The sequence below is a fragment of the Platalea leucorodia genome (assembly GCF_965183815.1).
Source record: "Platalea leucorodia genome assembly, chromosome: 7".
NCBI classification, from domain to species: domain Eukaryota; kingdom Metazoa; phylum Chordata; class Aves; order Pelecaniformes; family Threskiornithidae; genus Platalea; species Platalea leucorodia.
The window spans coordinates 6,507,543-6,529,979 of record NC_138829.1 but is presented as its reverse complement, the minus strand read 5'-3'; the positions used below and the strand labels follow the sequence as shown (position 1 = coordinate 6,529,979).

The window sequence follows — 22,437 nt, the reverse complement described above, 5'->3', positions numbered from 1 at the left end:
CGCTGCCCCAGTACGGCCTGGGCCAGCGGTGAGTGCCCACGCCGGGGGAGGCTGGGCTGGATGAGGGCCGGGGCAGAAGCACGGGCCCCGGCAGGGTGGGTTGTGACGCGGCATTGAGGGCCCAGCCGCTCACGGGAGCACCTGGGGCAGGGCACGGAACTGCTACTGCCGCCGGGGCTGGGCGCAGGCCTTGCTGCCTCCCAGCTGCCTCGCACCCTCTCCTACGTGCCGCCAGCTCCCTGCGGCTCCCGTCCCTCCTCCCCCCGCTGCCAGCTCCCTCCCTCGCAGCCCCACTGAACCCCTTCTCTCCCTCCTCCTGCAGGCCATGGCTGCCACAAAATTCCTCATCTGGCTTGTGCAAAGCATCTTTCTGAACCTGCCGATGGTCGGTGATGAGCTGGATGAGGCCACGCGTGAGCGCATGCAGCAGCGTGCGGAGCAGCTGAGCCAGGAGATGGCTCGGCTGCTGCAGGAGCTGGAGCAGAGGAGCCAGGAGCAGAGGAGGCAGGAGCCGAGGGCCCAGGAGCAGAGCGGCTTTTCCTGGGGAGCCCTGCTCTTTGCTGCCTTGCAGCAGTGGCAGTTCTGGGCCATTGCTGGAGTCCTGGTCCTGCTCTTGGGGCTCTGCTGGCGGTGGAGGAAAAGAATCCGTGAGGTGGACAGCAGCGACGAAGACAGCTCCAGTAGCAACACAGACCAGGAGGAGGAAGAGGAGCAGGAGGAGGAAGAAAGCGAAGGAGAAGATCCTGATGATGAGAGGAATCTATGCAGGTTTTTTGCAAAGCGTATCCAGTGGCCAGTGCAGAACCTGGCCTACAAGAGCCAGGTGGTGAAGGAGCTGGTTGGCGACCTCCTCCATGTCCTACAAGTGCTCTCGTCAAATGGCTTCTTCCCGGTGCTGCAACCAGCCATCGGGGTGGGCAGTTCCTTCGAAGGCTGGAATCCCCATGAGGATGATGCTGTCTATAGCCTGCTCGTGCCCTTGCAGCCCCCCCGTGGGCACACCTTCCACCTGGAGCTGGGCACGGCAGGGGAGATGCCAGCGAACGACGCCTGCGTCCGCGTGGAGCTGGAGTGCACCTGCATGAGGGAGCAGCTGGCAGAGAACATGCTGTGCTTCCTCCACCACCCCGAGGAGGACCTGAGGACAAATCAGGACCCCAGCCTCCTACACACCCTCTGCACAGGCTCCTACCTAGATGTGGAGAAAACTGCCCTCTGGTTCCAGAACTGCGTGAGGTCAGCCTGGGTGGAGGTGCCTCAGTCACGTCGCTACAGTATGAAGGTGCTACCCTCCAGTCGCTCCTGCAAGCTGCAGCTGACGAACGCCTCCAGGAGAACCTTGTACATTGAGATGATGTTTGGGGTGCAGCAAGGCGACTCGGACATCTTCCTGAGCAGCCAGACTACAGAGGCCGTCTCCACCCCAAGCACGATGTGGTCGGAGAGCTACGCTGTGGCAGAGGTGAAGTTCTTCAGGCATATGGCCAGGCACGCCCCACCTAATAGCTTCCACCTCAAATGCCTGCAGCTCTATGCCCGCATCCTGGAGGCCACAGGCTTTTCCACCTATACCTTGAAGACAGTCGTGATGCACCTCCTGACCACCCTACCCCTGTCAGGCTGGCGCAGGAGGGATTTCCTGCTGCGGCTGCAGGATATCATGCAGTACCTGCGCTGCTGCCTGGAGGAGAAACGCCTCGACCACTTCTTCTTTGGCAACGAGAGGGTGCCCGAGGAGATAATCTTGCCCCCAGCCTTCCAAGCAGCTGAGCCGCTCAACCTCTTCCAGCGCCTGGCACAGGATCCAGCTGCGCATGCCGAGGCACTGCGTGAGCTCGATGAGCTGCAAGATCGGCTCACAAGACTGCTGATCTACGGCCGCTGAAAGAGGTCTTCACGCACAGAGCTATGTTTCTGAGTCTCAGAGCCAACGGCAGGCGACCACCTCATGCTGCAGGAAAACGAGGGCAGAACGCGGAACACAGAAAGGAGAGGGCAAACCCTGCGCAGCAGCCCTCTGCCAAGAGCGGCAGTGGTCTCCCCTCGATGCTGTCCCCAGCACAGCAGCCGCTGACAGCTACAGTGGCGACAACGACTAGTTTCGCCCTGCTTTCCCCTCGCACTGGCTGTGGCCAGGATGGCGTTTCACCTGGGCGCAGAAATTCTTGCTGGCACCTCTGGCTGTACAGGGAGCAAGCGAGACGCACCGCTGATGCGCCTCCGTGTACTCACTGGGGTCCAGGTGGAGAATCTGCGCGTCCCAGACACTCCCCAGGGAGCTGGTAGTGCAGAACTGAAGATGCTGGGCGTGGAGAAGGCGGTGCTCTATCGGCAGCGGGCGTTGCCCCCTGGGAAATCTCCACCCTTGGGAAATGTCTCTTTGGAAGCAACGTCCTCTCGCAGTGGCACAGCAGGAACAGAGATCCTGCCATGGACAGGCCCCGTTCCGCTGTCAGGGTATACGCCACCACCCACCTATCGGTGTGACGAAGGCACCAAGAGCACACCCATGTCCACGAGCACGGAGGTCAGCATCAAGGGAGCTGATCCCATCTCTCGGGATTGCATTTCAAGGAGCAAAGCATCCACAGGTCACATCACACGATGTGATCTTTGGTAAGGGTTTGGGGGGGCCTCTGCCTGCTTTGGAAAGGGAGGCCCTGGGAGCCCTGTCCACGCGGGTGGGTCTGTACCTTGTGGGTGTGGCGGGCCTTAGCTGCCTGGGGCTGCTGTGAGTCGCTGAGCCGGGGTGGGGCCGAAGGGCGGGGCTGGCCGGTGGGCATGCCTGTGATGCGCTCTGACGCCTGTGACGAGTCACAATGGTGACTCGTTATCAGGGGCGCCAGCAGGCAGCGCTGCCCCAGTACGGCCTGGGCCAGCGGTGAGTGCCCACGCAGGGGGAGGCTGGGCTGGACGAGGGCCGGGGCAGAAGCACGGGCCCCTGGCAGGGTGGGTTGTGACCCTGCATCGAGGGCCCAGCCGCTCACGGGAGCGCCTGAGGCAGAGCACGGTGCCGCTACCGCCGCCGGGGCTGGGCGCAGGCCTTGCTGCCTCCCAGCTGCCTCGCACCCTCTCCTACGTGCCGCCAGCTCCCTGCGGCTCCCATCCCTGCTCCCCCCGCCGCCAGCTCCCTCCCTCGCAGCCCCACTGAACCCCTTCTCTCCCTCCTCCTGCAGGCCATGGCTGCCACAAAATTCCTCATCTGGCTTGTGCAAAGCATCTTTCTGAACCTGCCGATGGTCGGTGATGAGCTGGATGAGGCCACGCGTGAGCGCATGCAGCAGCGTGCGGAGCAGCTGAGCCAGGAGATGGCTCGGCTGCTGCAGGAGCTGGAGCAGAGGAGCCAGGAGCAGAGGAGGCAGGAGCCGAGGGCCCAGGAGCAGAGCGGCTTTTCCTGGGGAGCCCTGCTCTTTGCTGCCTTGCAGCAGTGGCAGTTCTGGGCCATTGCTGGAGTCCTGGTCCTGCTTTTGGGGCTCTGCTGGCGGTGGAGGAAAAGAATCCGTGAGGTGGACAGCAGCGACGAGGAGAGCTCCAGCAGCGACAGGGAGCAGGTGGAGGAGGAAGAGGAAGAAGACGATGATGCAAATGACGTGGGAAGGTTTTTTGAGGAGCACATACAGTGGCCAGTTCAGAACCTGGCCACAGAGTGCCAGATGGTGAAGGACTTGGTTGACAAGATCATCAATGTCCTCCAAGTGCTCTTGTTAAATAGTTTCTTCCCAGTGCTGCAACCAGCCATCGGGGTGGGCAGCGCCTTCGAAGGCTGGAGTCCCGATGAGAAAGGCATAATCTACCACCTGCTCATGCCCCTGCGGCCCCCCCCGTGGGCACGCCTTCCACCTGGAAGCGCGTAGTGTGGGGGAGATACTGGCGAGAAACTTCTGCATCCACGTGGAGCTGGTGTGCACCTGCACAAGGGAGCAGCTGGCAGGAGAGATGCTGTGCTTCCTCCACCACCCCGAGGAGGACCTGAGGAGGAATCAGGACCCCAGCCTCCTCTGCACCCTCTGCACGGCCTCCTACCTGGATGTGGAGAAAACTGCCCTCTGGTTCCAGCAGCTGGTGAAAGCTGCCTGGGTGGTTTTGCCTGAGTCGTCCAACCACCATCTAACGGTGCTGCCCTCCAGCCGCTCCTGCAAATTCCAGGTGACAAAAGGCGACAACAAAAGTCTCTTAATTGAGATGATATTTGGGGTGCAGCAAGGCGACTCGGACATCTTCCTGAGCAGCCAGACGACAGAGGCCATCTTCACCCCAAGCACGATGTGGTCGGAGAGCTACGCTGTGGCAGAGGAGAAGTTCTTGAGGCATATGGCCAGGCAGGCCCCACAGGACAGCTTCCACCTCAAATGCCTGCAGCTCTGTGCCCGCATCCTGGTGGGCACAAGCTTTTCCACCTATACCTTGAAGACAGTTGTGATGCACCTCCTGACCACCCTACCCCTGTCAGGCTGGCGCAGGAGGGATTTCCTGCTGCGGCTGCAGGATATCATGCGATACATGCGCTGCTGCCTGGAGGAGAAACGCCTCGACCACTTCTTCTTTGGCAACGAGAGGGTGCCCGAGGAGATCGTCTTGCCCCCAGCCTTCCAAGCAGCTGAGCCGCTCAACCTCTTCCAGCACCTAGTCCAGGATCCGGCCACTCATGCTGAGGCACTGCGTGAATTCATGGTCCTGCGAGATCGGCTCACAAGACTGCTGATCTACGGCCGCTGAAAGAGGTCTTCATGCACAGAGCTGTGTTTCTGGGTCTCACAGCTGATGACAGACGACCATGTCACACTGCAGGGAACACAAGGACAGAATACGTGACACAGAAAGGAAAGGGCAAACCCTGCGCAGCAGCCCTCTGCCAAGAGCGGCAGCAGCGTTCTCCTCTCGATGCTGTCCCGAGCAGCCGCTGACAGCTGCAGTGGTGACAAAGATGAGTTTTACCCTGCTTTTGCTCACATTGGGTGGCCAGGATCGCAATTTCGCCTGGGCCCAGAAATACTTGCTGGCAGCTCCGGCTGGGCAGGGACCAGGCAAGAGGCACCGCTGATGTGCCTCTGTGTGTTCACTGGGGTCCGGTTGGAGAACCTACCCAGCCTAGACACTCCCCGGGGAGCTGGTGCCACAGAACTGAGCACACAGGATACGGAGAAGACACTGCTCAGTCGGCACTGGGAATCGCTGCCACACCTTTCCTCCACAGCAAAAGCACAGTCTGGGCAGTCAGACCTGATGCAGCTGAAGAGGCCGTTGCAAGGAGGCTTGTGACAAAGGCAAGCTCCTGCAGGCTCCGGCCGACAAACGCTTCCGATAGTACCCTCTTGATTGGGATGGTATTTGGTCTGCAGCAAGATGACTCAGACACCTTCCTGAGCATCGAGTAGGCAGAGGCCAGTGTTAGCAGCAGCAGGACGTGGCCAGAGAGCTGTGCTGTGGCAGAGGTGCGGTTCTTCAGGCACAGGGCCAGTACTGGGGCCAGTTCTGTTTAATATCTTTCTCCATGATCTGGACGAGGGGATCGAGTGCACCCTCAGTAAATTTGGAGACGACACCAAGTTGGGCGGGAGTGTTGATCTGCTGGAGGGTAGGAAGGCTCTGCAGAGGGACCTGGACAGGCTGGATCGATGGGCCGAGGCCAGCTGTATGAGGTTCAACAAGGCTCAGTGCTGGGTCCTGCACTTGCGTCACAACAACCCCATGCAAGGCTACAGGCTTGGGGAAGAGTGGCTGGAGAGCTGCCTGGCGGAAAAGGCCGTGGGGGTGTTGGTCGACAGGTGGCAGTGTGCCCAGGTGGCCAAGAAGGCCAAGAGCATCCTGGCTTCGATCAGAAATAGTGTGGCCAGCAGGACTAGGGCAGCGATCGTGCCCCGGTACTCGGCACTGGTGAGGCCGCACCTCAAATACTGTGTTCAGGTTTGGGCCCCTCACTACAAGAAGGACGTTGAGGTGCTGGAGCGCGTCCAAAGAAGGGCAACGAAGCTGGTGAAGGGTGTACCGGTGTTATGAGGAGCGGCTGAGGGAGCTGGGGTTGTTTAGCCTGGAGAAGAGGAGGCTGAGGGGAGACCTTATCGCTCTCTACAGCTACCTGAAAGGAGGTTGTAGCGAGGTGGGGGTCGGTCTCTTTTCCCAGGTAGCAAGCGATAGGAGGAGAGGAAATGGCCTCAAGTTGCGCCAGGGGAGGTTTAGATTGGATATTAGGAAAAATTTCTTCCCCAAAAGGGTTGTCAAGTGTTGGACGAGGCTGCCCAGGGAAGTGGTTGAGGCACCATGCCTGGAGGTATTTATGAGATGTGTAGGCGTGGCGCCTAGGGCCATGTTTAGTGGTGGGCTTGGCAGTGTTAGGTTAACGGTTGGACTCACTGATCTTAAAGGTCTTTTCCAACGTCTACGATCCTGGCATTCTATGATTTAACTTCAAGGCTGGCCAGTGTGGAGCCAGGGGTTGGACTCGATGATCCTCGTGGGTCGCTTCCAACTCAGGATATGCTGTGATGATGAGATTGCCACTGGCAGGCAGATGATGATAAATCCAAAATCATAGAATCATAGAATCACAGAATCACCCCCACCTCGCTACAACCTCCTTTCAGATAGCTGTAGAGAGCAATAAGGTCTCCCCTCAGCCTCCTCTTCTCCAGGCTAAACAACCCCAGTTCCCTCAGCTGCTCCTCATAAGGCTTGTGCTCCACACCCTTCACCAGCTTCGTTGCCCTTCTCTGGACACGCTCCAGCCCCTCCATGTCCTTCTTGCAGTGAGGGGCCCAAAACTGAACACAGTACTCGAGGTGCGGCCTCACCAGTGCCCAGTACAGGGGCAGTATCACCTGCCTGGTCCTGCTGGTCACACTATTCCTGAGACAAGCCAGGATGCCATTGGCCCTCTTGGCCACCTGAGCACACTGCTGGCTCATGTTCAGGTGGCTGTCAACCAACACCCCCAGGTCCTTTTCTGCCAGGCAGCTCTCCAGCCACTCCTCCCCCAGCCTGTAGCATTGCATGGGGTTGTTGTGACCCAAGAGCAGGACTCGGCACTTAGCCTTGTTGAACCTCATACAGTTGGCCTCGGCCCAACGTTCCAGCCTGTCCAGGTCCCACTGCAGGGCCTTCCTACCCTCCAGCAGATTGACACTTCCACCCAACTTGGTGTCATCTGCAAACTTACTGAGGGTACACTCAATCCCCTCGTCCAGATCATCAGTGAAGATGTTGAACAGGACCTGCCCCAGTACTGAGCCCTGGGGAACACCACTCGTGAACGGCCGACAACTGGATGGTCAGTGATGAGCTGGATGAGGCCACGCACGAGCACATGCAGCAGCGTGCCGAGCAGCTGAGCCAGGAGATGGCTCGGCTGCTGCAGGAGCTGGAGCAGAAGAGCCAGGAGCAGAGGATTCAGGAGCAGAGCGGCTTTTCCTGGGGAGCCCTGCTCTTTGCTGCCTTGCAGCAGTGGCAGTTCTGGGCCATTGCTGGAGTCCTGGTCCTGCTCTTGGGGCTCTGCTGGCGGCTCAGGAAAAGGGGCCGTCAGCCAGCCAGCAGCAGCAAGGAGGGCAGTTCCGGAAAAAAGGTGGCTAAGGAGGAGCAAGAAGAAAAAGCCAGTGTTGCACTGGCTGTGGGCAGAATTTCCGCCAAGCGCCTCCTGGACCTGCCGCAATCGTTCACAATGGTGGAGGAGCTGGCGGATGAACTTCTCCGTATCTGCCGAAAACTTTCCAGGAATAGTTTCATGCCGCGGCTGAAGGCAGCCATCAGGGTGAGCGGCGCCTTAGAAGGCTGGAGTTCCTGTGAGGATGATGCTGTCTACTGCCTGCTTGTGCCTCTGAAGCCCCCCCGTGGACACACCTTCCACCTGGAGCTGGGCACTGCGGAGGAGATGCCGGCAAGGAACTGCAGCCTCCGCGTGGAGCTGAAGTGCGTCTGCACGAGGGAGCGGCTGGTGGGGGACATGCTGTGCTTCCTCCACCACCCCAAGGAGGAGCTGAGGAGAAATCAGGGTCCCAGCCTCCTAGGCACCCTCTGCACCGGCCCCTACCTGGACATGGAGAAAACCACCCGCTGGTTCCAGATATTGATAAAAGCGGCCTGGGTGCTTTTGCCTCAGTCGAGACACTGCCGTCTAACAGTGCTGCCCTCCAGGCGCTCCTGCAAGCTCCGGCTGACAAGCGCTTCCGATAGTACCCTCTTGATTGAGATGGTGTTTGCTGTGCAGCAAGAGGACTCAGACACCTTCCTGAGCATCGAGTAGGCAGAGGCCAGCGTTAGCAGCAGCAGGACGTGGCCAGAGAGCTGTGCTGTGGCAGAGGTGCGGTTCTTCAGGCACAGGGCCCGGCCTGAAGACGCTCCCCGGGGAGCTGGTGCCACAGAACTGAACATGCCGCCCATGGGGAACACGCTGCTCAACCGGCAGTGGGAATTGCTGCCGCACCTTTCCTCCACAGCAAAAGCACGCTCTGGGGAGTGAGACCGCATGCAGCTGAAGGGGCCAGTACAAGGAGCCTGGCAACAGAGACCCCCGTCACTACCCGGGCAGCGACTGCCTGCCCTCTTCGAGAGAGTCCAGTCCCTCTGGCAGCTTCACCCTGTGCAGAGATGTCAATAAATCCCTCGGTTAACACACAAACACTGTGTCTGGGAGCGCCTGTGCATCGCTTTGTTGGGGAAGGCAGGCAGAGGGTGCTGACGGCTCAGCTGCCACAGAGTCGGGGGGCATTTTGCAGAAGAGCTGGTGCAGCGGGCTCTGGTTGCAGTGATTTCACTGAGCTTTGGCTTCCCAGGTGTTGTGGGTTAATCCCAGCAGGCAGCTTGACATCACACAGCTGCTCATTCACTTGCCCCCAGTGGGATGGCAGAGAGAATCCGCAGGGTAAAAGTGGGAAAGCTTGTGGGTTGAGAGAGGACAGGTTAGCAGGTAAAGCAAGAGCTACACGCCCAGGCAAAGCAACGTAAAGGATTCATTCACTACTCCCCTGGTCTGCCGACCAGACCTGCCTTTCCGGGAAGGGTTCTGCCTCGCTGGGGCTCAGGGTGAAGGCGCTACCAGGAAACTTCCTAACCTTGTATGGCCCTCAGATTCTTATCAGCTCTTGCTTTGTCATGTGGGTACCCACAAAGTCGCGACGAGAAGCCCGAGGGCGGTCAAAAGAGACTTCAAGGCCTCGGGGAGATTGGTAAAGGCATCAGGAGCGCAGGTAGTATTCTCCTCTGTCCTCCCAGTTGTAGGGAATGACGTCGAAAGAAACAGGCAGCCGCAGCGTATCAATACCTGGCTCCAAGGCTAGCGTCACTGGCAGAATTTGGGGATTTCCAATCATGGGATGGGCTATGCGACACCAGGCCTGCTGGGGTCTGACGAGAGGCAGCGTTCTCAATGGGAGAAAAGTGTTTTTGCTCACCAATTGGCGGGGCTGATGGGAAGGGCTTTAAACTAGGTTTGAAGGGGGCAAGGGATAAAATCGGGCTTACTACTGGTAAGCTATGGGATGGCATGGCAACGTTTGAGGGACGGCGCGCTAGCGAGAGCTTTCGCTCTGCTCCGCGATGTACTGAGTACGCCGGAGCGCATTTGAAATATTTGTACGCTAATGCACGTGCTGTGAGGAATAGAGAGGAGGAACTAGAGGCCTTGGCTCAGTCCCAGAGCTACGGCGTCGTTGGCATAAGTGAGACCTGTTGGGAAGAGTCCTGTGGCTGGAGTGCTGGCATGGACGGTTATAGGCTGCTGCGGAGAGAGAGGCAGGGCAGGCGAGGCGGAGGGGTAGTGCCGTATGCAAAGGAGGGCTTGGACTGTACAGCGCTTGCAGCTGAGGACAACGTGGTTGAGAGCCTGTGCGTAAAGATTAGGGGAAAAGCCAATAAAGCGGAAGTTCTTGCAGGAGTCTACTATGGATCACCCAGCCAGGATGATGACACTGATATAAAAGTACCATGCAATCTCCTGTGAAGAAAATTAACTCTAGCTCAGCTTTAGCCAGTACACCAGGACAGCTGTGAGTTGCTGAGCCGGGGTGGGGCCGAAGGGCGGGGCTGGCCGGTGGGCGTGCCTGTGATGCGCTCTGCCGCCTGTGATGAGTCACAATGGGGGCAGTTATCAGGGGCGCCAGCAGGCAGCGCTGCCCCAGTACGGCCTGGGCCAGCGGTGAGTGCCCACGCAGGGGGAGGCTGGGCTGGATGAGGGCCGGGGCAGAAGCACGGGCCCCGGCAGGGTGGGTTGTGACGCGGCATTGAGGGCCCAGCCGCTCACGGGAGCACCTGGGGCAGGGCACGGAGTCTCTACCGCCGCCGGGGCTGGGCGCAGGCCTTGCTGCCTCCCAGCTGCCTCGCACCCTCTCCTACGTGCCGCCAGCTCCCTGCGGCTCCCGTCCCTGCTCCCCCCGCCGCCAGCTCCCTCCCTCGCAGCCCCACTGAACCCCTTCTCTCCCTCCTCCTGCAGGCCATGGCTGCCACAAAATTCCTCATCTGGCTTGTGCAAAGCATCTTTCTGAACCTGCCGATGGTCGGTGATGAGCTGGATGAGGCCACGCGTGAGCGCATGCAGCAGCGTGCGGAGCAGCTGAGCCAGGAGATGGCTCGGCTGCTGCAGGAGCTGGAGCAGAGGAGCCAGGAGCAGAGGAGGCAGGAGCTGAGGGCCCAGGAGCAGAGCGGCTTTTCCTGGGGAGCCCTGCTCTTTGCTGCCTTGCAGCAGTGGCAGTTCTGGGCCATTGCTGGAGTCCTGGTCCTGCTCTTGGGGCTCTGCTGGCGGTGGAGGAAAAGAATCCGTGAGGTGGACAGCAGCGACGAAGACAGCTCCAGTAGCAACACAGACCAGGAGGAGGAAGAGGAGCAGGAGGAGGAAGAAAGCGAAGGAGAAGATCCTGATGATGAGAGGAATCTATGCAGGTTTTTTGCAAAGCGTATCCAGTGGCCAGTGCAGAACCTGGCCTACAAGAGCCAGGTGGTGAAGGAGCTGGTTGGCGACCTCCTCCATGTCCTACAAGTGCTCTCGTCAAATGGCTTCTTCCCGGTGCTGCAACCAGCCATCGGGGTGGGCAGTTCCTTCGAAGGCTGGAATCCCCATGAGGATGATGCTGTCTATAGCCTGCTCGTGCCCTTGCAGCCCCCCCGTGGGCACACCTTCCACCTGGAGCTGGGCACGGCAGGGGAGATGCCAGCGAACGACGCCTGCGTCCGCGTGGAGCTGGAGTGCACCTGCATGAGGGAGCAGCTGGCAGAGAACATGCTGTGCTTCCTCCACCACCCCGAGGAGGACCTGAGGACAAATCAGGACCCCAGCCTCCTACACACCCTCTGCACGGGCTCCTACCTAGATGTGGAGAAAACTGCCCTCTGGTTCCAGAACTGCGTGAGGTCAGCCTGGGTGGAGGTGCCTCAGTCACGTCGCTACAGTATGAAGGTGCTACCCTCCAGTCGCTCCTGCAAGCTGCAGCTGACGAACGCCTCCAGGAGAACCTTGTACATTGAGATGATGTTTGGGGTGCAGCAAGGCGACTCGGACATCTTCCTGAGCAGCCAGACTACAGAGGCCATCTCCACCCCAAGCACGATGTGGCCAGAGAGCTACGCTGTGGCAGAGGTGAAGTTCTTCAGGCATATGGCCAGGCACGCCCCACCTAATAGCTTCCACCTCAAATGCCTGCAGCTCTATGCCCGCATCCTGGAGGCCACAGGCTTTTCCACCTATACCTTGAAGACAGTCGTGATGCACCTCCTGACCACCCTACCCCTGTCAGGCTGGCGCAGGAGGGATTTCCTGCTGCGGCTGCAGGATATCATGCAGTACCTGCGCTGCTGCCTGGAGGAGAAACGCCTCGACCACTTCTTCTTTGGCAACGAGAGGGTGCCCGAGGAGATAATCTTGCCCCCAGCCTTCCAAGCAGCTGAGCCGCTCAACCTCTTCCAGCGCCTGGCACAGGATCCAGCTGCGCATGCCGAGGCACTGCGTGAGCTCGATGAGCTGCAAGATCGGCTCACAAGACTGCTGATCTACGGCCGCTGAAAGAGGTCTTCATGCACAGAGCTATGTTTCTGAGTCTCAGAGCCAACGGCAGGCGACCACCTCATGCTGCAGGAAAACGAGGGCAGAACGCGGAACACAGAAAGGAGAGGGCAAACCCTGCGCAGCAGCCCTCTGCCAAGAGCGGCAGTGGTCTCCCCTCGATGCTGTCCCCAGCACAGCAGCCGCTGACAGCTACAGTGGCGACAACGACTAGTTTCGCCCTGCTTTCCCCTCGCACTGGCTGTGGCCAGGATGGCGTTTCACCTGGGCGCAGAAATTCTTGCTGGCACCTCTGGCTGTACAGGGAGCAAGCGAGACGCACCGCTGATGCGCCTCCGTGTACTCACTGGGGTCCAGGTGGAGAATCTGCGCGTCCCAGACACTCCCCAGGGAGCTGGTAGTGCAGAACTGAAGATGCTGGGCGTGGAGAAGGCGGTGCTCTATCGGCAGCGGGCGTTGCCCCCTGGGAAATCTCCACCCTTGGGAAATGTCTCTTTGGAAGCAACGTCCTCTCGCAGTGGCACAGCAGGAACAGAGATCCTGCCATGGACAGGCCCCGTTCCGCTGTCAGGGTATACGCCACCACCCACCTATCGGTGTGACGAAGGCACCAAGAGCACACCCATGTCCACGAGCACGGAGGTCAGCATCAAGGGAGCTGATCCCATCTCTCGGGATTGCATTTCAAGGAGCAAAGCATCCACAGGTCACATCACACGATGTGATCTTTGGTAAGGGTTTGGGGGGGCCTCTGCCTGCTTTGGAAAGGGAGGCCCTGGGAGCCCTGTCCACGCGGGTGGGTCTGTACCTTGTGGGTGTGGCGGGCCTTAGCTGCCTGGGGCTGCTGTGAGTCGCTGAGCCGGGGTGGGGCCGAAGGGCGGGGCTGGCCGGTGGGCATGCCTGTGATGCGCTCTGACGCCTGTGACGAGTCACAATGGTGACTCGTTATCAGGGGCGCCAGCAGGCAGCGCTGCCCCAGTACGGCCTGGGCCAGCGGTGAGTGCCCACGCAGGGGGAGGCTGGGCTGGACGAGGGCCGGGGCAGAAGCACGGGCCCCTGGCAGGGTGGGTTGTGACCCTGCATCAAGGGCCCAGCCGCTCACGGGAGCGCCTGAGGCAGAGCACGGTGCCGCTACCGCCGCCGGGGCTGGGCGCAGGCCTTGCTGCCTCCCAGCTGCCTCGCACCCTCTCCTACGTGCCGCCAGCTCCCTGCGGCTCCCATCCCTGCTCCCCCCGCCGCCAGCTCCCTCCCTCGCAGCCCCACTGAACCCCTTCTCTCCCTCCTCCTGCAGGCCATGGCTGCCACAAAATTCCTCATCTGGCTTGTGCAAAGCATCTTTCTGAACCTGCCGATGGTCGGTGATGAGCTGGATGAGGCCACGCGTGAGCGCATGCAGCAGCGTGCGGAGCAGCTGAGCCAGGAGATGGCTCGGCTGCTGCAGGAGCTGGAGCAGAGGAGCCAGGAGCAGAGGAGGCAGGAGCCGAGGGCCCAGGAGCAGAGCGGCTTTTCCTGGGGAGCCCTGCTCTTTGCTGCCTTGCAGCAGTGGCAGTTCTGGGCCATTGCTGGAGTCCTGGTCCTGCTTTTGGGGCTCTGCTGGCGGTGGAGGAAAAGAATCCGTGAGGTGGACAGCAGCGACGAGGAGAGCTCCAGCAGCGACAGGGAGCAGGTGGAGGAGGAAGAGGAAGAAGACGATGATGCAAATGACGTGGGAAGGTTTTTTGAGGAGCACATACAGTGGCCAGTTCAGAACCTGGCCACAGAGTGCCAGATGGTGAAGGACTTGGTTGACAAGATCATCAATGTCCTCCAAGTGCTCTTGTTAAATAGTTTCTTCCCAGTGCTGCAACCAGCCATCGGGGTGGGCAGCGCCTTCGAAGGCTGGAGTCCCGATGAGAAAGGCATAATCTACCGCCTGCTCATGCCCCTGCGGCCCCCCCGTGGGCACGCCTTCCACCTGGAAGCGCGTAGTGTGGGGGAGATACTGGCGAGAAACTTCTGCATCCACGTGGAGCTGGTGTGCACCTGCACAAGGGAGCAGCTGGCAGGAGAGATGCTGTGCTTCCTCCACCACCCCGAGGAGGACCTGAGGAGGAATCAGGACCCCAGCCTCCTCTGCACCCTCTGCACGGCCTCCTACCTGGATGTGGAGAAAACTGCCCTCTGGTTCCAGCAGCTGGTGAAAGCTGCCTGGGTGGTTTTGCCTGAGTCGTCCAACCACCATCTAACGGTGCTGCCCTCCAGCCGCTCCTGCAAATTCCAGGTGACAAAAGGCGACAACAAAAGTCTCTTAATTGAGATGATATTTGGGGTGCAGCAAGGCGACTCGGACATCTTCCTGAGCAGCCAGACGACAGAGGCCATCTTCACCCCAAGCACGATGTGGTCGGAGAGCTACGCTGTGGCAGAGGAGAAGTTCTTGAGGCATATGGCCAGGCAGGCCCCACAGGACAGCTTCCACCTCAAATGCCTGCAGCTCTGTGCCCGCATCCTGGTGGGCACAAGCTTTTCCACCTATACCTTGAAGACAGTTGTGATGCACCTCCTGACCACCCTACCCCTGTCAGGCTGGCGCAGGAGGGATTTCCTGCTGCGGCTGCAGGATATCATGCGATACATGCGCTGCTGCCTGGAGGAGAAACGCCTCGACCACTTCTTCTTTGGCAACGAGAGGGTGCCCGAGGAGATCGTCTTGCCCCCAGCCTTCCAAGCAGCTGAGCCGCTCAACCTCTTCCAGCACCTAGTCCAGGATCCGGCCACTCATGCTGAGGCACTGCGTGAATTCATGGTCCTGCGAGATCGGCTCACAAGACTGCTGATCTACGGCCGCTGAAAGAGGTCTTCATGCACAGAGCTGTGTTTCTGGGTCTCACAGCTGATGACAGACGACCATGTCACACTGCAGGGAACACAAGGACAGAATACGTGACACAGAAAGGAAAGGGCAAACCCTGCGCAGCAGCCCTCTGCCAAGAGCGGCAGCAGCGTTCTCCTCTCGATGCTGTCCCGAGCAGCCGCTGACAGCTGCAGTGGTGACAAAGATGAGTTTTACCCTGCTTTTGCTCACATTGGGTGGCCAGGATCGCAATTTCGCCTGGGCCCAGAAATACTTGCTGGCAGCTCCGGCTGGGCAGGGACCAGGCAAGAGGCACCGCTGATGTGCCTCTGTGTGTTCACTGGGGTCCGGTTGGAGAACCTACCCAGCCTAGACACTCCCCGGGGAGCTGGTGCCACAGAACTGAGCACACAGGATACGGAGAAGACACTGCTCAGTCGGCACTGGGAATCGCTGCCACACCTTTCCTCCACAGCAAAAGCACAGTCTGGGCAGTCAGACCTGATGCAGCTGAAGAGGCCGTTGCAAGGAGGCTTGTGACAAAGGCAAGCTCCTGCAGGCTCCGGCCGACAAACGCTTCCGATAGTACCCTCTTGATTGGGATGGTATTTGGTCTGCAGCAAGATGACTCAGACACCTTCCTGAGCATCGAGTAGGCAGAGGCCAGTGTTAGCAGCAGCAGGACGTGGCCAGAGAGCTGTGCTGTGGCAGAGGTGCGGTTCTTCAGGCACAGGGCCAGTACTGGGGCCAGTTCTGTTTAATATCTTTCTCCATGATCTGGACGAGGGGATCGAGTGCACCCTCAGTAAATTTGGAGACGACACCAAGTTGGGCGGGAGTGTTGATCTGCTGGAGGGTAGGAAGGCTCTGCAGAGGGACCTGGACAGGCTGGATCGATGGGCCGAGGCCAGCTGTATGAGGTTCAACAAGGCTCAGTGCTGGGTCCTGCACTTGCGTCACAACAACCCCATGCAAGGCTACAGGCTTGGGGAAGAGTGGCTGGAGAGCTGCCTGGCGGAAAAGGCCGTGGGGGTGTTGGTCGACAGGTGGCAGTGTGCCCAGGTGGCCAAGAAGGCCAAGAGCATCCTGGCTTCGATCAGAAATAGTGTGGCCAGCAGGACTAGGGCAGCGATCGTGCCCCGGTACTCGGCACTGGTGAGGCCGCACCTCAAATACTGTGTTCAGGTTTGGGCCCCTCACTACAAGAAGGACGTTGAGGTGCTGGAGCGCGTCCAAAGAAGGGCAACGAAGCTGGTGAAGGGTGTACCGGTGTTATGAGGAGCGGCTGAGGGAGCTGGGGTTGTTTAGCCTGGAGAAGAGGAGGCTGAGGGGAGACCTTATCGCTCTCTACAGCTACCTGAAAGGAGGTTGTAGCGAGGTGGGGGTCGGTCTCTTTTCCCAGGTAGCAAGCGATAGGAGGAGAGGAAATGGCCTCAAGTTGCGCCAGGGGAGGTTTAGATTGGATATTAGGAAAAATTTCTTCCCCAAAAGGGTTGTCAAGTGTTGGACGAGGCTGCCCAGGGAAGTGGTTGAGGCACCATGCCTGGAGGTATTTATGAGATGTGTAGGCGTGGCGCCTAGGGCCATGTTTAGTGGTGGGCTTGGCAGTGTTAGGTTAACGGTTGGACTCACTGATCTTAAAGGTCTTTTCCAACGTCTACGATCCTGGCATTCTATGATTTAACTTCAAGGCTGGCCAGTGTGGAGCCAGGGGTTGGACTCGATGATCCTCGTGGGTCGCTTCCAACTCAGGATATGCTGTGATGATGAGATTGCCACTGGCAGGCAGATGATGATAAATCCAAAATCATAGAATCATAGAATCACAGAATCACCCCCACCTCGCTACAACCTCCTTTCAGATAGCTGTAGAGAGCAATAAGGTCTCCCCTCAGCCTCCTCTTCTCCAGGCTAAACAACCCCAGTTCCCTCAGCTGCTCCTCATAAGGCTTGTGCTCCACACCCTTCACCAGCTTCGTTGCCCTTCTCTGGACACGCTCCAGCCCCTCCATGCCCAAAACTGAACACAGTACTCGAGGTGCGGCCTCACCAGTGCCCAGTACAGGGGCAGTATCACCTGCCTGGTCCTGCTGGTCACACTATTCCTGAGACAAGCCAGGATGCCATTGGCCCTCTTGGCCACCTGAGCACACTGCTGGCTCATGTTCAGGTGGCTGTCAACCAACACCCCCAGGTCCTTTTCTGCCAGGCAGCTCTCCAGCCACTCCTCCCCCAGCCTGTAGCATTGCATGGGGTTGTTGTGACCCAAGAGCAGGACTCGGCACTTAGCCTTGTTGAACCTCATACAGTTGGCCTCGGCCCAACGTTCCAGCCTGTCCAGGTCCCACTGCAGGGCCTTCCTACCCTCCAGCAGATTGACACTTCCACCCAACTTGGTGTCATCTGCAAACTTACTGAGGGTACACTCAATCCCCTCGTCCAGATCATCAGTGAAGATGTTGAACAGGACCTGCCCCAGTACTGAGCCCTGGGGAACACCACTTGTGAACGGCCGACAACTGGATGGTCAGTGATGAGCTGGATGAGGCCACGCACGAGCACATGCAGCAGCGTGCCGAGCAGCTGAGCCAGGAGATGGCTCGGCTGCTGCAGGAGCTGGAGCAGAAGAGCCAGGAGCAGAGGATTCAGGAGCAGAGCGGCTTTTCCTGGGGAGCCCTGCTCTTTGCTGCCTTGCAGCAGTGGCAGTTCTGGGCCATTGCTGGAGTCCTGGTCCTGCTCTTGGGGCTCTGCTGGCGGCTCAGGAAAAGGGGCCGTCAGCCAGCCAGCAGCAGCAAGGAGGGCAGTTCCGGAAAAAAGGTGGCTAAGGAGGAGCAAGAAGAAAAAGCCAGTGTTGCACTGGCTGTGGGCAGAATTTCCGCCAAGCGCCTCCTGGACCTGCCGTAATCGTTCACAATGGTGGAGGAGCTGGCGGATGAACTTCTCCGTATCTGCCGAAAACTTTCCAGGAATAGTTTCATGCCGCGGCTGAAGGCAGCCATCAGGGTGAGCGGCGCCTTAGAAGGCTGGAGTTCCTGTGAGGATGATGCTGTCTACTGCCTGCTTGTGCCTCTGAAGCCCCCCCGTGGACACACCTTCCACCTGGAGCTGGGCACTGCGGAGGAGATGCCGGCAAGGAACTGCAGCCTCCGCGTGGAGCTGAAGTGCATCTGCACGAGGGAGCGGCTGGTGGGGGACATGCTGTGCTTCCTCCACCACCCCAAGGAGGAGCTGAGGAGAAATCAGGGTCCCAGCCTCCTAGGCACCCTCTGCACCGGCCCCTACCTGGACATGGAGAAAACCACCCGCTGGTTCCAGATATTGATAAAAGCGGCCTGGGTGCTTTTGCCTCAGTCGAGACACTGCCGTCTAACAGTGCTGCCCTCCAGGCGCTCCTGCAAGTTCCGGCTGACAAGCGCTTCCGATAGTACCCTCTTGATTGAGATGGTATTTGCTGTGCAGCAAGAGGACTCAGACACCTTCCTGAGCATCGAGTAGGCAGAGGCCAGCGTTAGCAGCAGCAGGACGTGGCCAGAGAGCTGTGCTGTGGCAGAGGTGCGGTTCTTCAGGCACAGGGCCCGGCCTGAAGACGCTCCCCGGGGAGCTGGTGCCGCAGAACTGAACATGCCGCCCATGGGGAACACGCTGCTCAACCGGCAGTGGGAATTGCTGCCGCACCTTTCCTCCACAGCAAAAGCACGCTCTGGGGAGTGAGACCGCATGCAGCTGAAGGGGCCAGTACAAGGAGCCTGGCAACAGAGACCCCCGTCGCTACCCGGGCAGCGACTGCCTGCCCTCTTCGAGAGAGTCCAGTCCCTCTGGCAGCTTCACCCTGTGCAGAGATGTCAATAAATCCCTCGGTTAACACACAAACACTGCGTCTGGGAGCGCCTGTGCATCGCTTTGTTGGGGAAGGCAGGCAGAGGGTGCTGACGGCTCAGCTGCCACAGAGTCGGGGGGCATTTTGCAGAAGAGCTGGTGCAGCGGGCTCTGGTTGCAGTGATTTCACTGAGCTTTGGCTTCCCAGGTGTTGTGGGTTAATCCCAGCAGGCAGCTTGACATCACACAGCTGCTCATTCACTTGCCCCCAGTGGGATGGCAGGGTTCTGCCTCGCTGGGGCTCAGGTTGAAGGCGCTACCAGGAAACTTCCTAACCTTGTATGGCCCTCAGATTCTTATCAGCTCTTGCTTTGTCATGTGGGTACCCACAAAGTCGCGACGAGAAGCCCGAGGGCGGTCAAAAGAGACTTCAAGGCCTCGGGGAGATTGGTAAAGGCATCAGGAGCGCAGGTAGTATTCTCCTCTGTCCTCCCAGTTGTAGGGAATGACGTCGAAAGAAACAGGCAGCCGCAGCGTATCAATACCTGGCTCCAAGGCTAGCGTCACTGGCAGAATTTGGGGATTTCCAATCATGGGATGGGCTATGCGACACCAGGCCTGCTGGGGTCTGACGAGAGGCAGCGTTCTCAATGGGAGAAAAGTGTTTTTGCTCACCAGTTAGCGGGGCTGATGGGAAGGGCTTTAAACTAGGTTTGAAGGGGCAAGGGTTAAAATCGGGCTTACTAGTGGTAAGCTATGGGACGGCATGGCAACGTTTGAGGGACGGCGCGCTAGCGAGAGCTTTCGCTCTGCTCCGCGATGTACTGAGTACGCCGGAGCGCATTTGAAATATTTGTACGCTAATGCACGTGCTGTGAGGAATAGAGAGGAGGAACTAGAGGCCTTGGCTCAGTCCCAGAGCTACGGCGTCGTTGGCATAAGTGAGACCTGTTGGGAAGAGTCCTGTGGCTGGAGTGCTGGCATGGACGGTTATAGGCTGCTGCGGAGAGAGAGGCAGGGCAGGCGAGGCGGAGGGGTAGTGCCGTATGCAAAGGAGGGCTTGGACTGTACAGCGCTTGCAGCTGAGGACGACGTGGTTGAGAGCCTGTGCGAAAAGATTAGGGGAAAAGCCAATAAAGCGGAAGTTCTTGCAGGAGTCTACTATGGATCACCCAGCCAGGATGATGACACTGATATAAAAGTACCACGCAAGCTCCTGTGAAGAAAATTAACTCTAGCTCAGCTTTAGCCAGTACACCAGGACAGCTGTGAGTCGCTGAGCCGGGGTGGGGCCGAAGGGCGGGGTTGCACTGCGCAAGTGCCTGTGATGCGCTCTGCCGCCTGTGACGAGTCACAGTGGGGGCGGTTATCAGGGACGCCAGCAGGCAGCGCTGCCCCAGTACGGCCTGGGCCAGCGGTGAGTGCCCACGCAGGGGGAGGCTGGGCTGGATGAGGGCCGGGGCAGAAGCACGGGCCCCGGCAGGGTGGGTTGTGACGCGGCATTGAGGGCCCAGCCGCTCACGGGAGCACCTGGGGCAGGGCACAGAACTGCTACCGCCGCCGGGGCTGGGCGCAGGCCTTGCTGCCTCCCAGCTGCCTCGCACCCTCTCCTACGTGCCGCCAGCTCCCTGCGGCTCCCGTCCCTGCTCCCCCCGCCGCCAGCTCCCTCCCTCGCAGCCCCACTGAACCCCTTCTCTCCCTCCTCCTGCAGGCCATGGCTGCCACAAAATTCCTCATCTGGCTTGTGCAAAGCATCTTTCTGAACCTGCCGATGGTCGGTGATGAGCTGGATGAGGCCACGCGTGAGCGCATGCAGCAGCGTGCAGAGCAGCTGAGCCAGGAGATGGCTCGGCTGCTGCAGGAGCTGGAGCAGAGGAGCCAGGAGCAGAGGAGGCAGGAGCTGAGGGCCCAGGAGCAGAGCGGCTTTTCCTGGGGAGCCCTGCTCTTTGCTGCCTTGCAGCAGTGGCAGTTCTGGGCCATTGCTGGAGTCCTGGTCCTGCTCTTGGGGCTCTGCTGGCGGTGGAGGAAAAGAATCCGTGAGGTGGACAGCAGCGACGAAGACAGCTCCAGTAGCAACACAGACCAGGAGGAGGAAGAGGAGCAGGAGGAGGAAGAAAGCGAAGGAGAAGATCCTGATGATGAGAGGAATCTATGCAGGTTTTTTGCAAAGCGTATCCAGTGGCCAGTGCAGAACCTGGCCTACAAGAGCCAGGTGGTGAAGGAGCTGGTTGGCGACCTCCTCCATGTCCTACAAGTGCTCTCGTCAAATGGCTTCTTCCCGGTGCTGCAACCAGCCATCGGGGTGGGCAGTTCCTTCGAAGGCTGGAATCCCCATGAGGATGATGCTGTCTATAGCCTGCTCGTGCCCTTGCAGCCCCCCCGTGGGCACACCTTCCACCTGGAGCTGGGCACGGCAGGGGAGATGCCAGCGAACGACGCCTGCGTCCGCGTGGAGCTGGAGTGCACCTGCATGAGGGAGCAGCTGGCAGAGAACATGCTGTGCTTCCTCCACCACCCCGAGGAGGACCTGAGGACAAATCAGGACCCCAGCCTCCTACACACCCTCTGCACGGGCTCCTACCTAGATGTGGAGAAAACTGCCCTCTGGTTCCAGAACTGCGTGAGGTCAGCCTGGGTGGAGGTGCCTCAGTCACGTCGCTACAGTATGAAGGTGCTACCCTCCAGTCGCTCCTGCAAGCTGCAGCTGACGAACGCCTCCAGGAGAACCTTGTACATTGAGATGATGTTTGGGGTGCAGCAAGGCGACTCGGACATCTTCCTGAGCAGCCAGACTACAGAGGCCATCTCCACCCCAAGCACGATGTGGCCAGAGAGCTACGCTGTGGCAGAGGTGAAGTTCTTCAGGCATATGGCCAGGCACGCCCCACCTAATAGCTTCCACCTCAAATGCCTGCAGCTCTATGCCCGCATCCTGGAGGCCACAGGCTTTTCCACCTATACCTTGAAGACAGTCGTGATGCACCTCCTGACCACCCTACCCCTGTCAGGCTGGCGCAGGAGGGATTTCCTGCTGCGGCTGCAGGATATCATGCAGTACCTGCGCTGCTGCCTGGAGGAGAAACGCCTCGACCACTTCTTCTTTGGCAACGAGAGGGTGCCCGAGGAGATAATCTTGCCCCCAGCCTTCCAAGCAGCTGAGCCGCTCAACCTCTTCCAGCGCCTGGCACAGGATCCAGCTGCGCATGCCGAGGCACTGCGTGAGCTCGATGAGCTGCAAGATCGGCTCACAAGACTGCTGATCTACGGCCGCTGAAAGAGGTCTTCATGCACAGAGCTATGTTTCTGAGTCTCAGAGCCAACGGCAGGCGACCACCTCATGCTGCAGGAAAACGAGGGCAGAACGCGGAACACAGAAAGGAGAGGGCAAACCCTGCGCAGCAGCCCTCTGCCAAGAGCGGCAGTGGTCTCCCCTCGATGCTGTCCCCAGCACAGCAGCCGCTGACAGCTACAGTGGCGACAACGACTAGTTTCGCCCTGCTTTCCCCTCGCACTGGCTGTGGCCAGGATGGCGTTTCACCTGGGCGCAGAAATTCTTGCTGGCACCTCTGGCTGTACAGGGAGCAAGCGAGACGCACCGCTGATGCGCCTCCGTGTACTCACTGGGGTCCAGGTGGAGAATCTGCGCGTCCCAGACACTCCCCAGGGAGCTGGTAGTGCAGAACTGAAGATGCTGGGCATGGAGAAGGCGGTGCTCTATCGGCAGCAGGCGTTGCCCCCTGGGAAATCTCCACCCTTGGGAAATGTCTCTTTGGAAGCAACGTCCTCTCGCAGTGGCACAGCAGGAACA

At 59.5% G+C, this 22,437-nt stretch overlaps 4 protein-coding genes across 4 annotated transcripts; all 4 read left to right on the top strand.

The window, feature by feature from the left end:
• Window positions 1-325: 325 nt before the first annotated feature.
• LOC309593769 (inositol 1,4,5-trisphosphate receptor-interacting protein-like 1) lies at window positions 326-1,885 on the top strand (the record flags this gene model as incomplete). Its single annotated transcript, XM_082318844.1, has 1 exon — window positions 326-1,885. One exon carries the CDS (start codon window positions 326-328, stop codon window positions 1,883-1,885), a length of 1,560 nt encoding a protein of 519 aa, XP_082174970.1.
• A 1,294-nt stretch (window positions 1,886-3,179) lies between these two features.
• Window positions 3,180-4,716, top strand: LOC309593768 (inositol 1,4,5-trisphosphate receptor-interacting protein-like 1; the record flags this gene model as incomplete). The annotated part of the gene is given in 2 exon segments (XM_082318843.1): window positions 3,180-3,815; window positions 3,817-4,716. Coding segments are annotated over 2 exon segments (1,536 nt in total).
• Window positions 4,717-10,420: 5,704 nt separating this feature from the next.
• On the top strand, window positions 10,421-11,980 carry LOC309593767 (inositol 1,4,5-trisphosphate receptor-interacting protein-like 1; the record flags this gene model as incomplete). Its single annotated transcript, XM_082318842.1, has 1 exon — window positions 10,421-11,980. The coding sequence occupies one exon, from the start codon at window positions 10,421-10,423 to the stop codon at window positions 11,978-11,980; it is 1,560 nt and encodes a 519-aa protein (XP_082174968.1).
• A 1,351-nt stretch (window positions 11,981-13,331) lies between these two features.
• LOC309593766 (uncharacterized protein) lies at window positions 13,332-21,903 on the top strand (the record flags this gene model as incomplete). Its single annotated transcript, XM_082318841.1, has 3 exons — window positions 13,332-14,802; window positions 14,883-14,902; window positions 20,401-21,903. The coding sequence occupies 3 exons, from the start codon at window positions 13,332-13,334 to the stop codon at window positions 21,901-21,903; spliced, it is 2,994 nt and encodes a 997-aa protein (XP_082174967.1).
• Window positions 21,904-22,437: the final 534 nt, after the last annotated feature.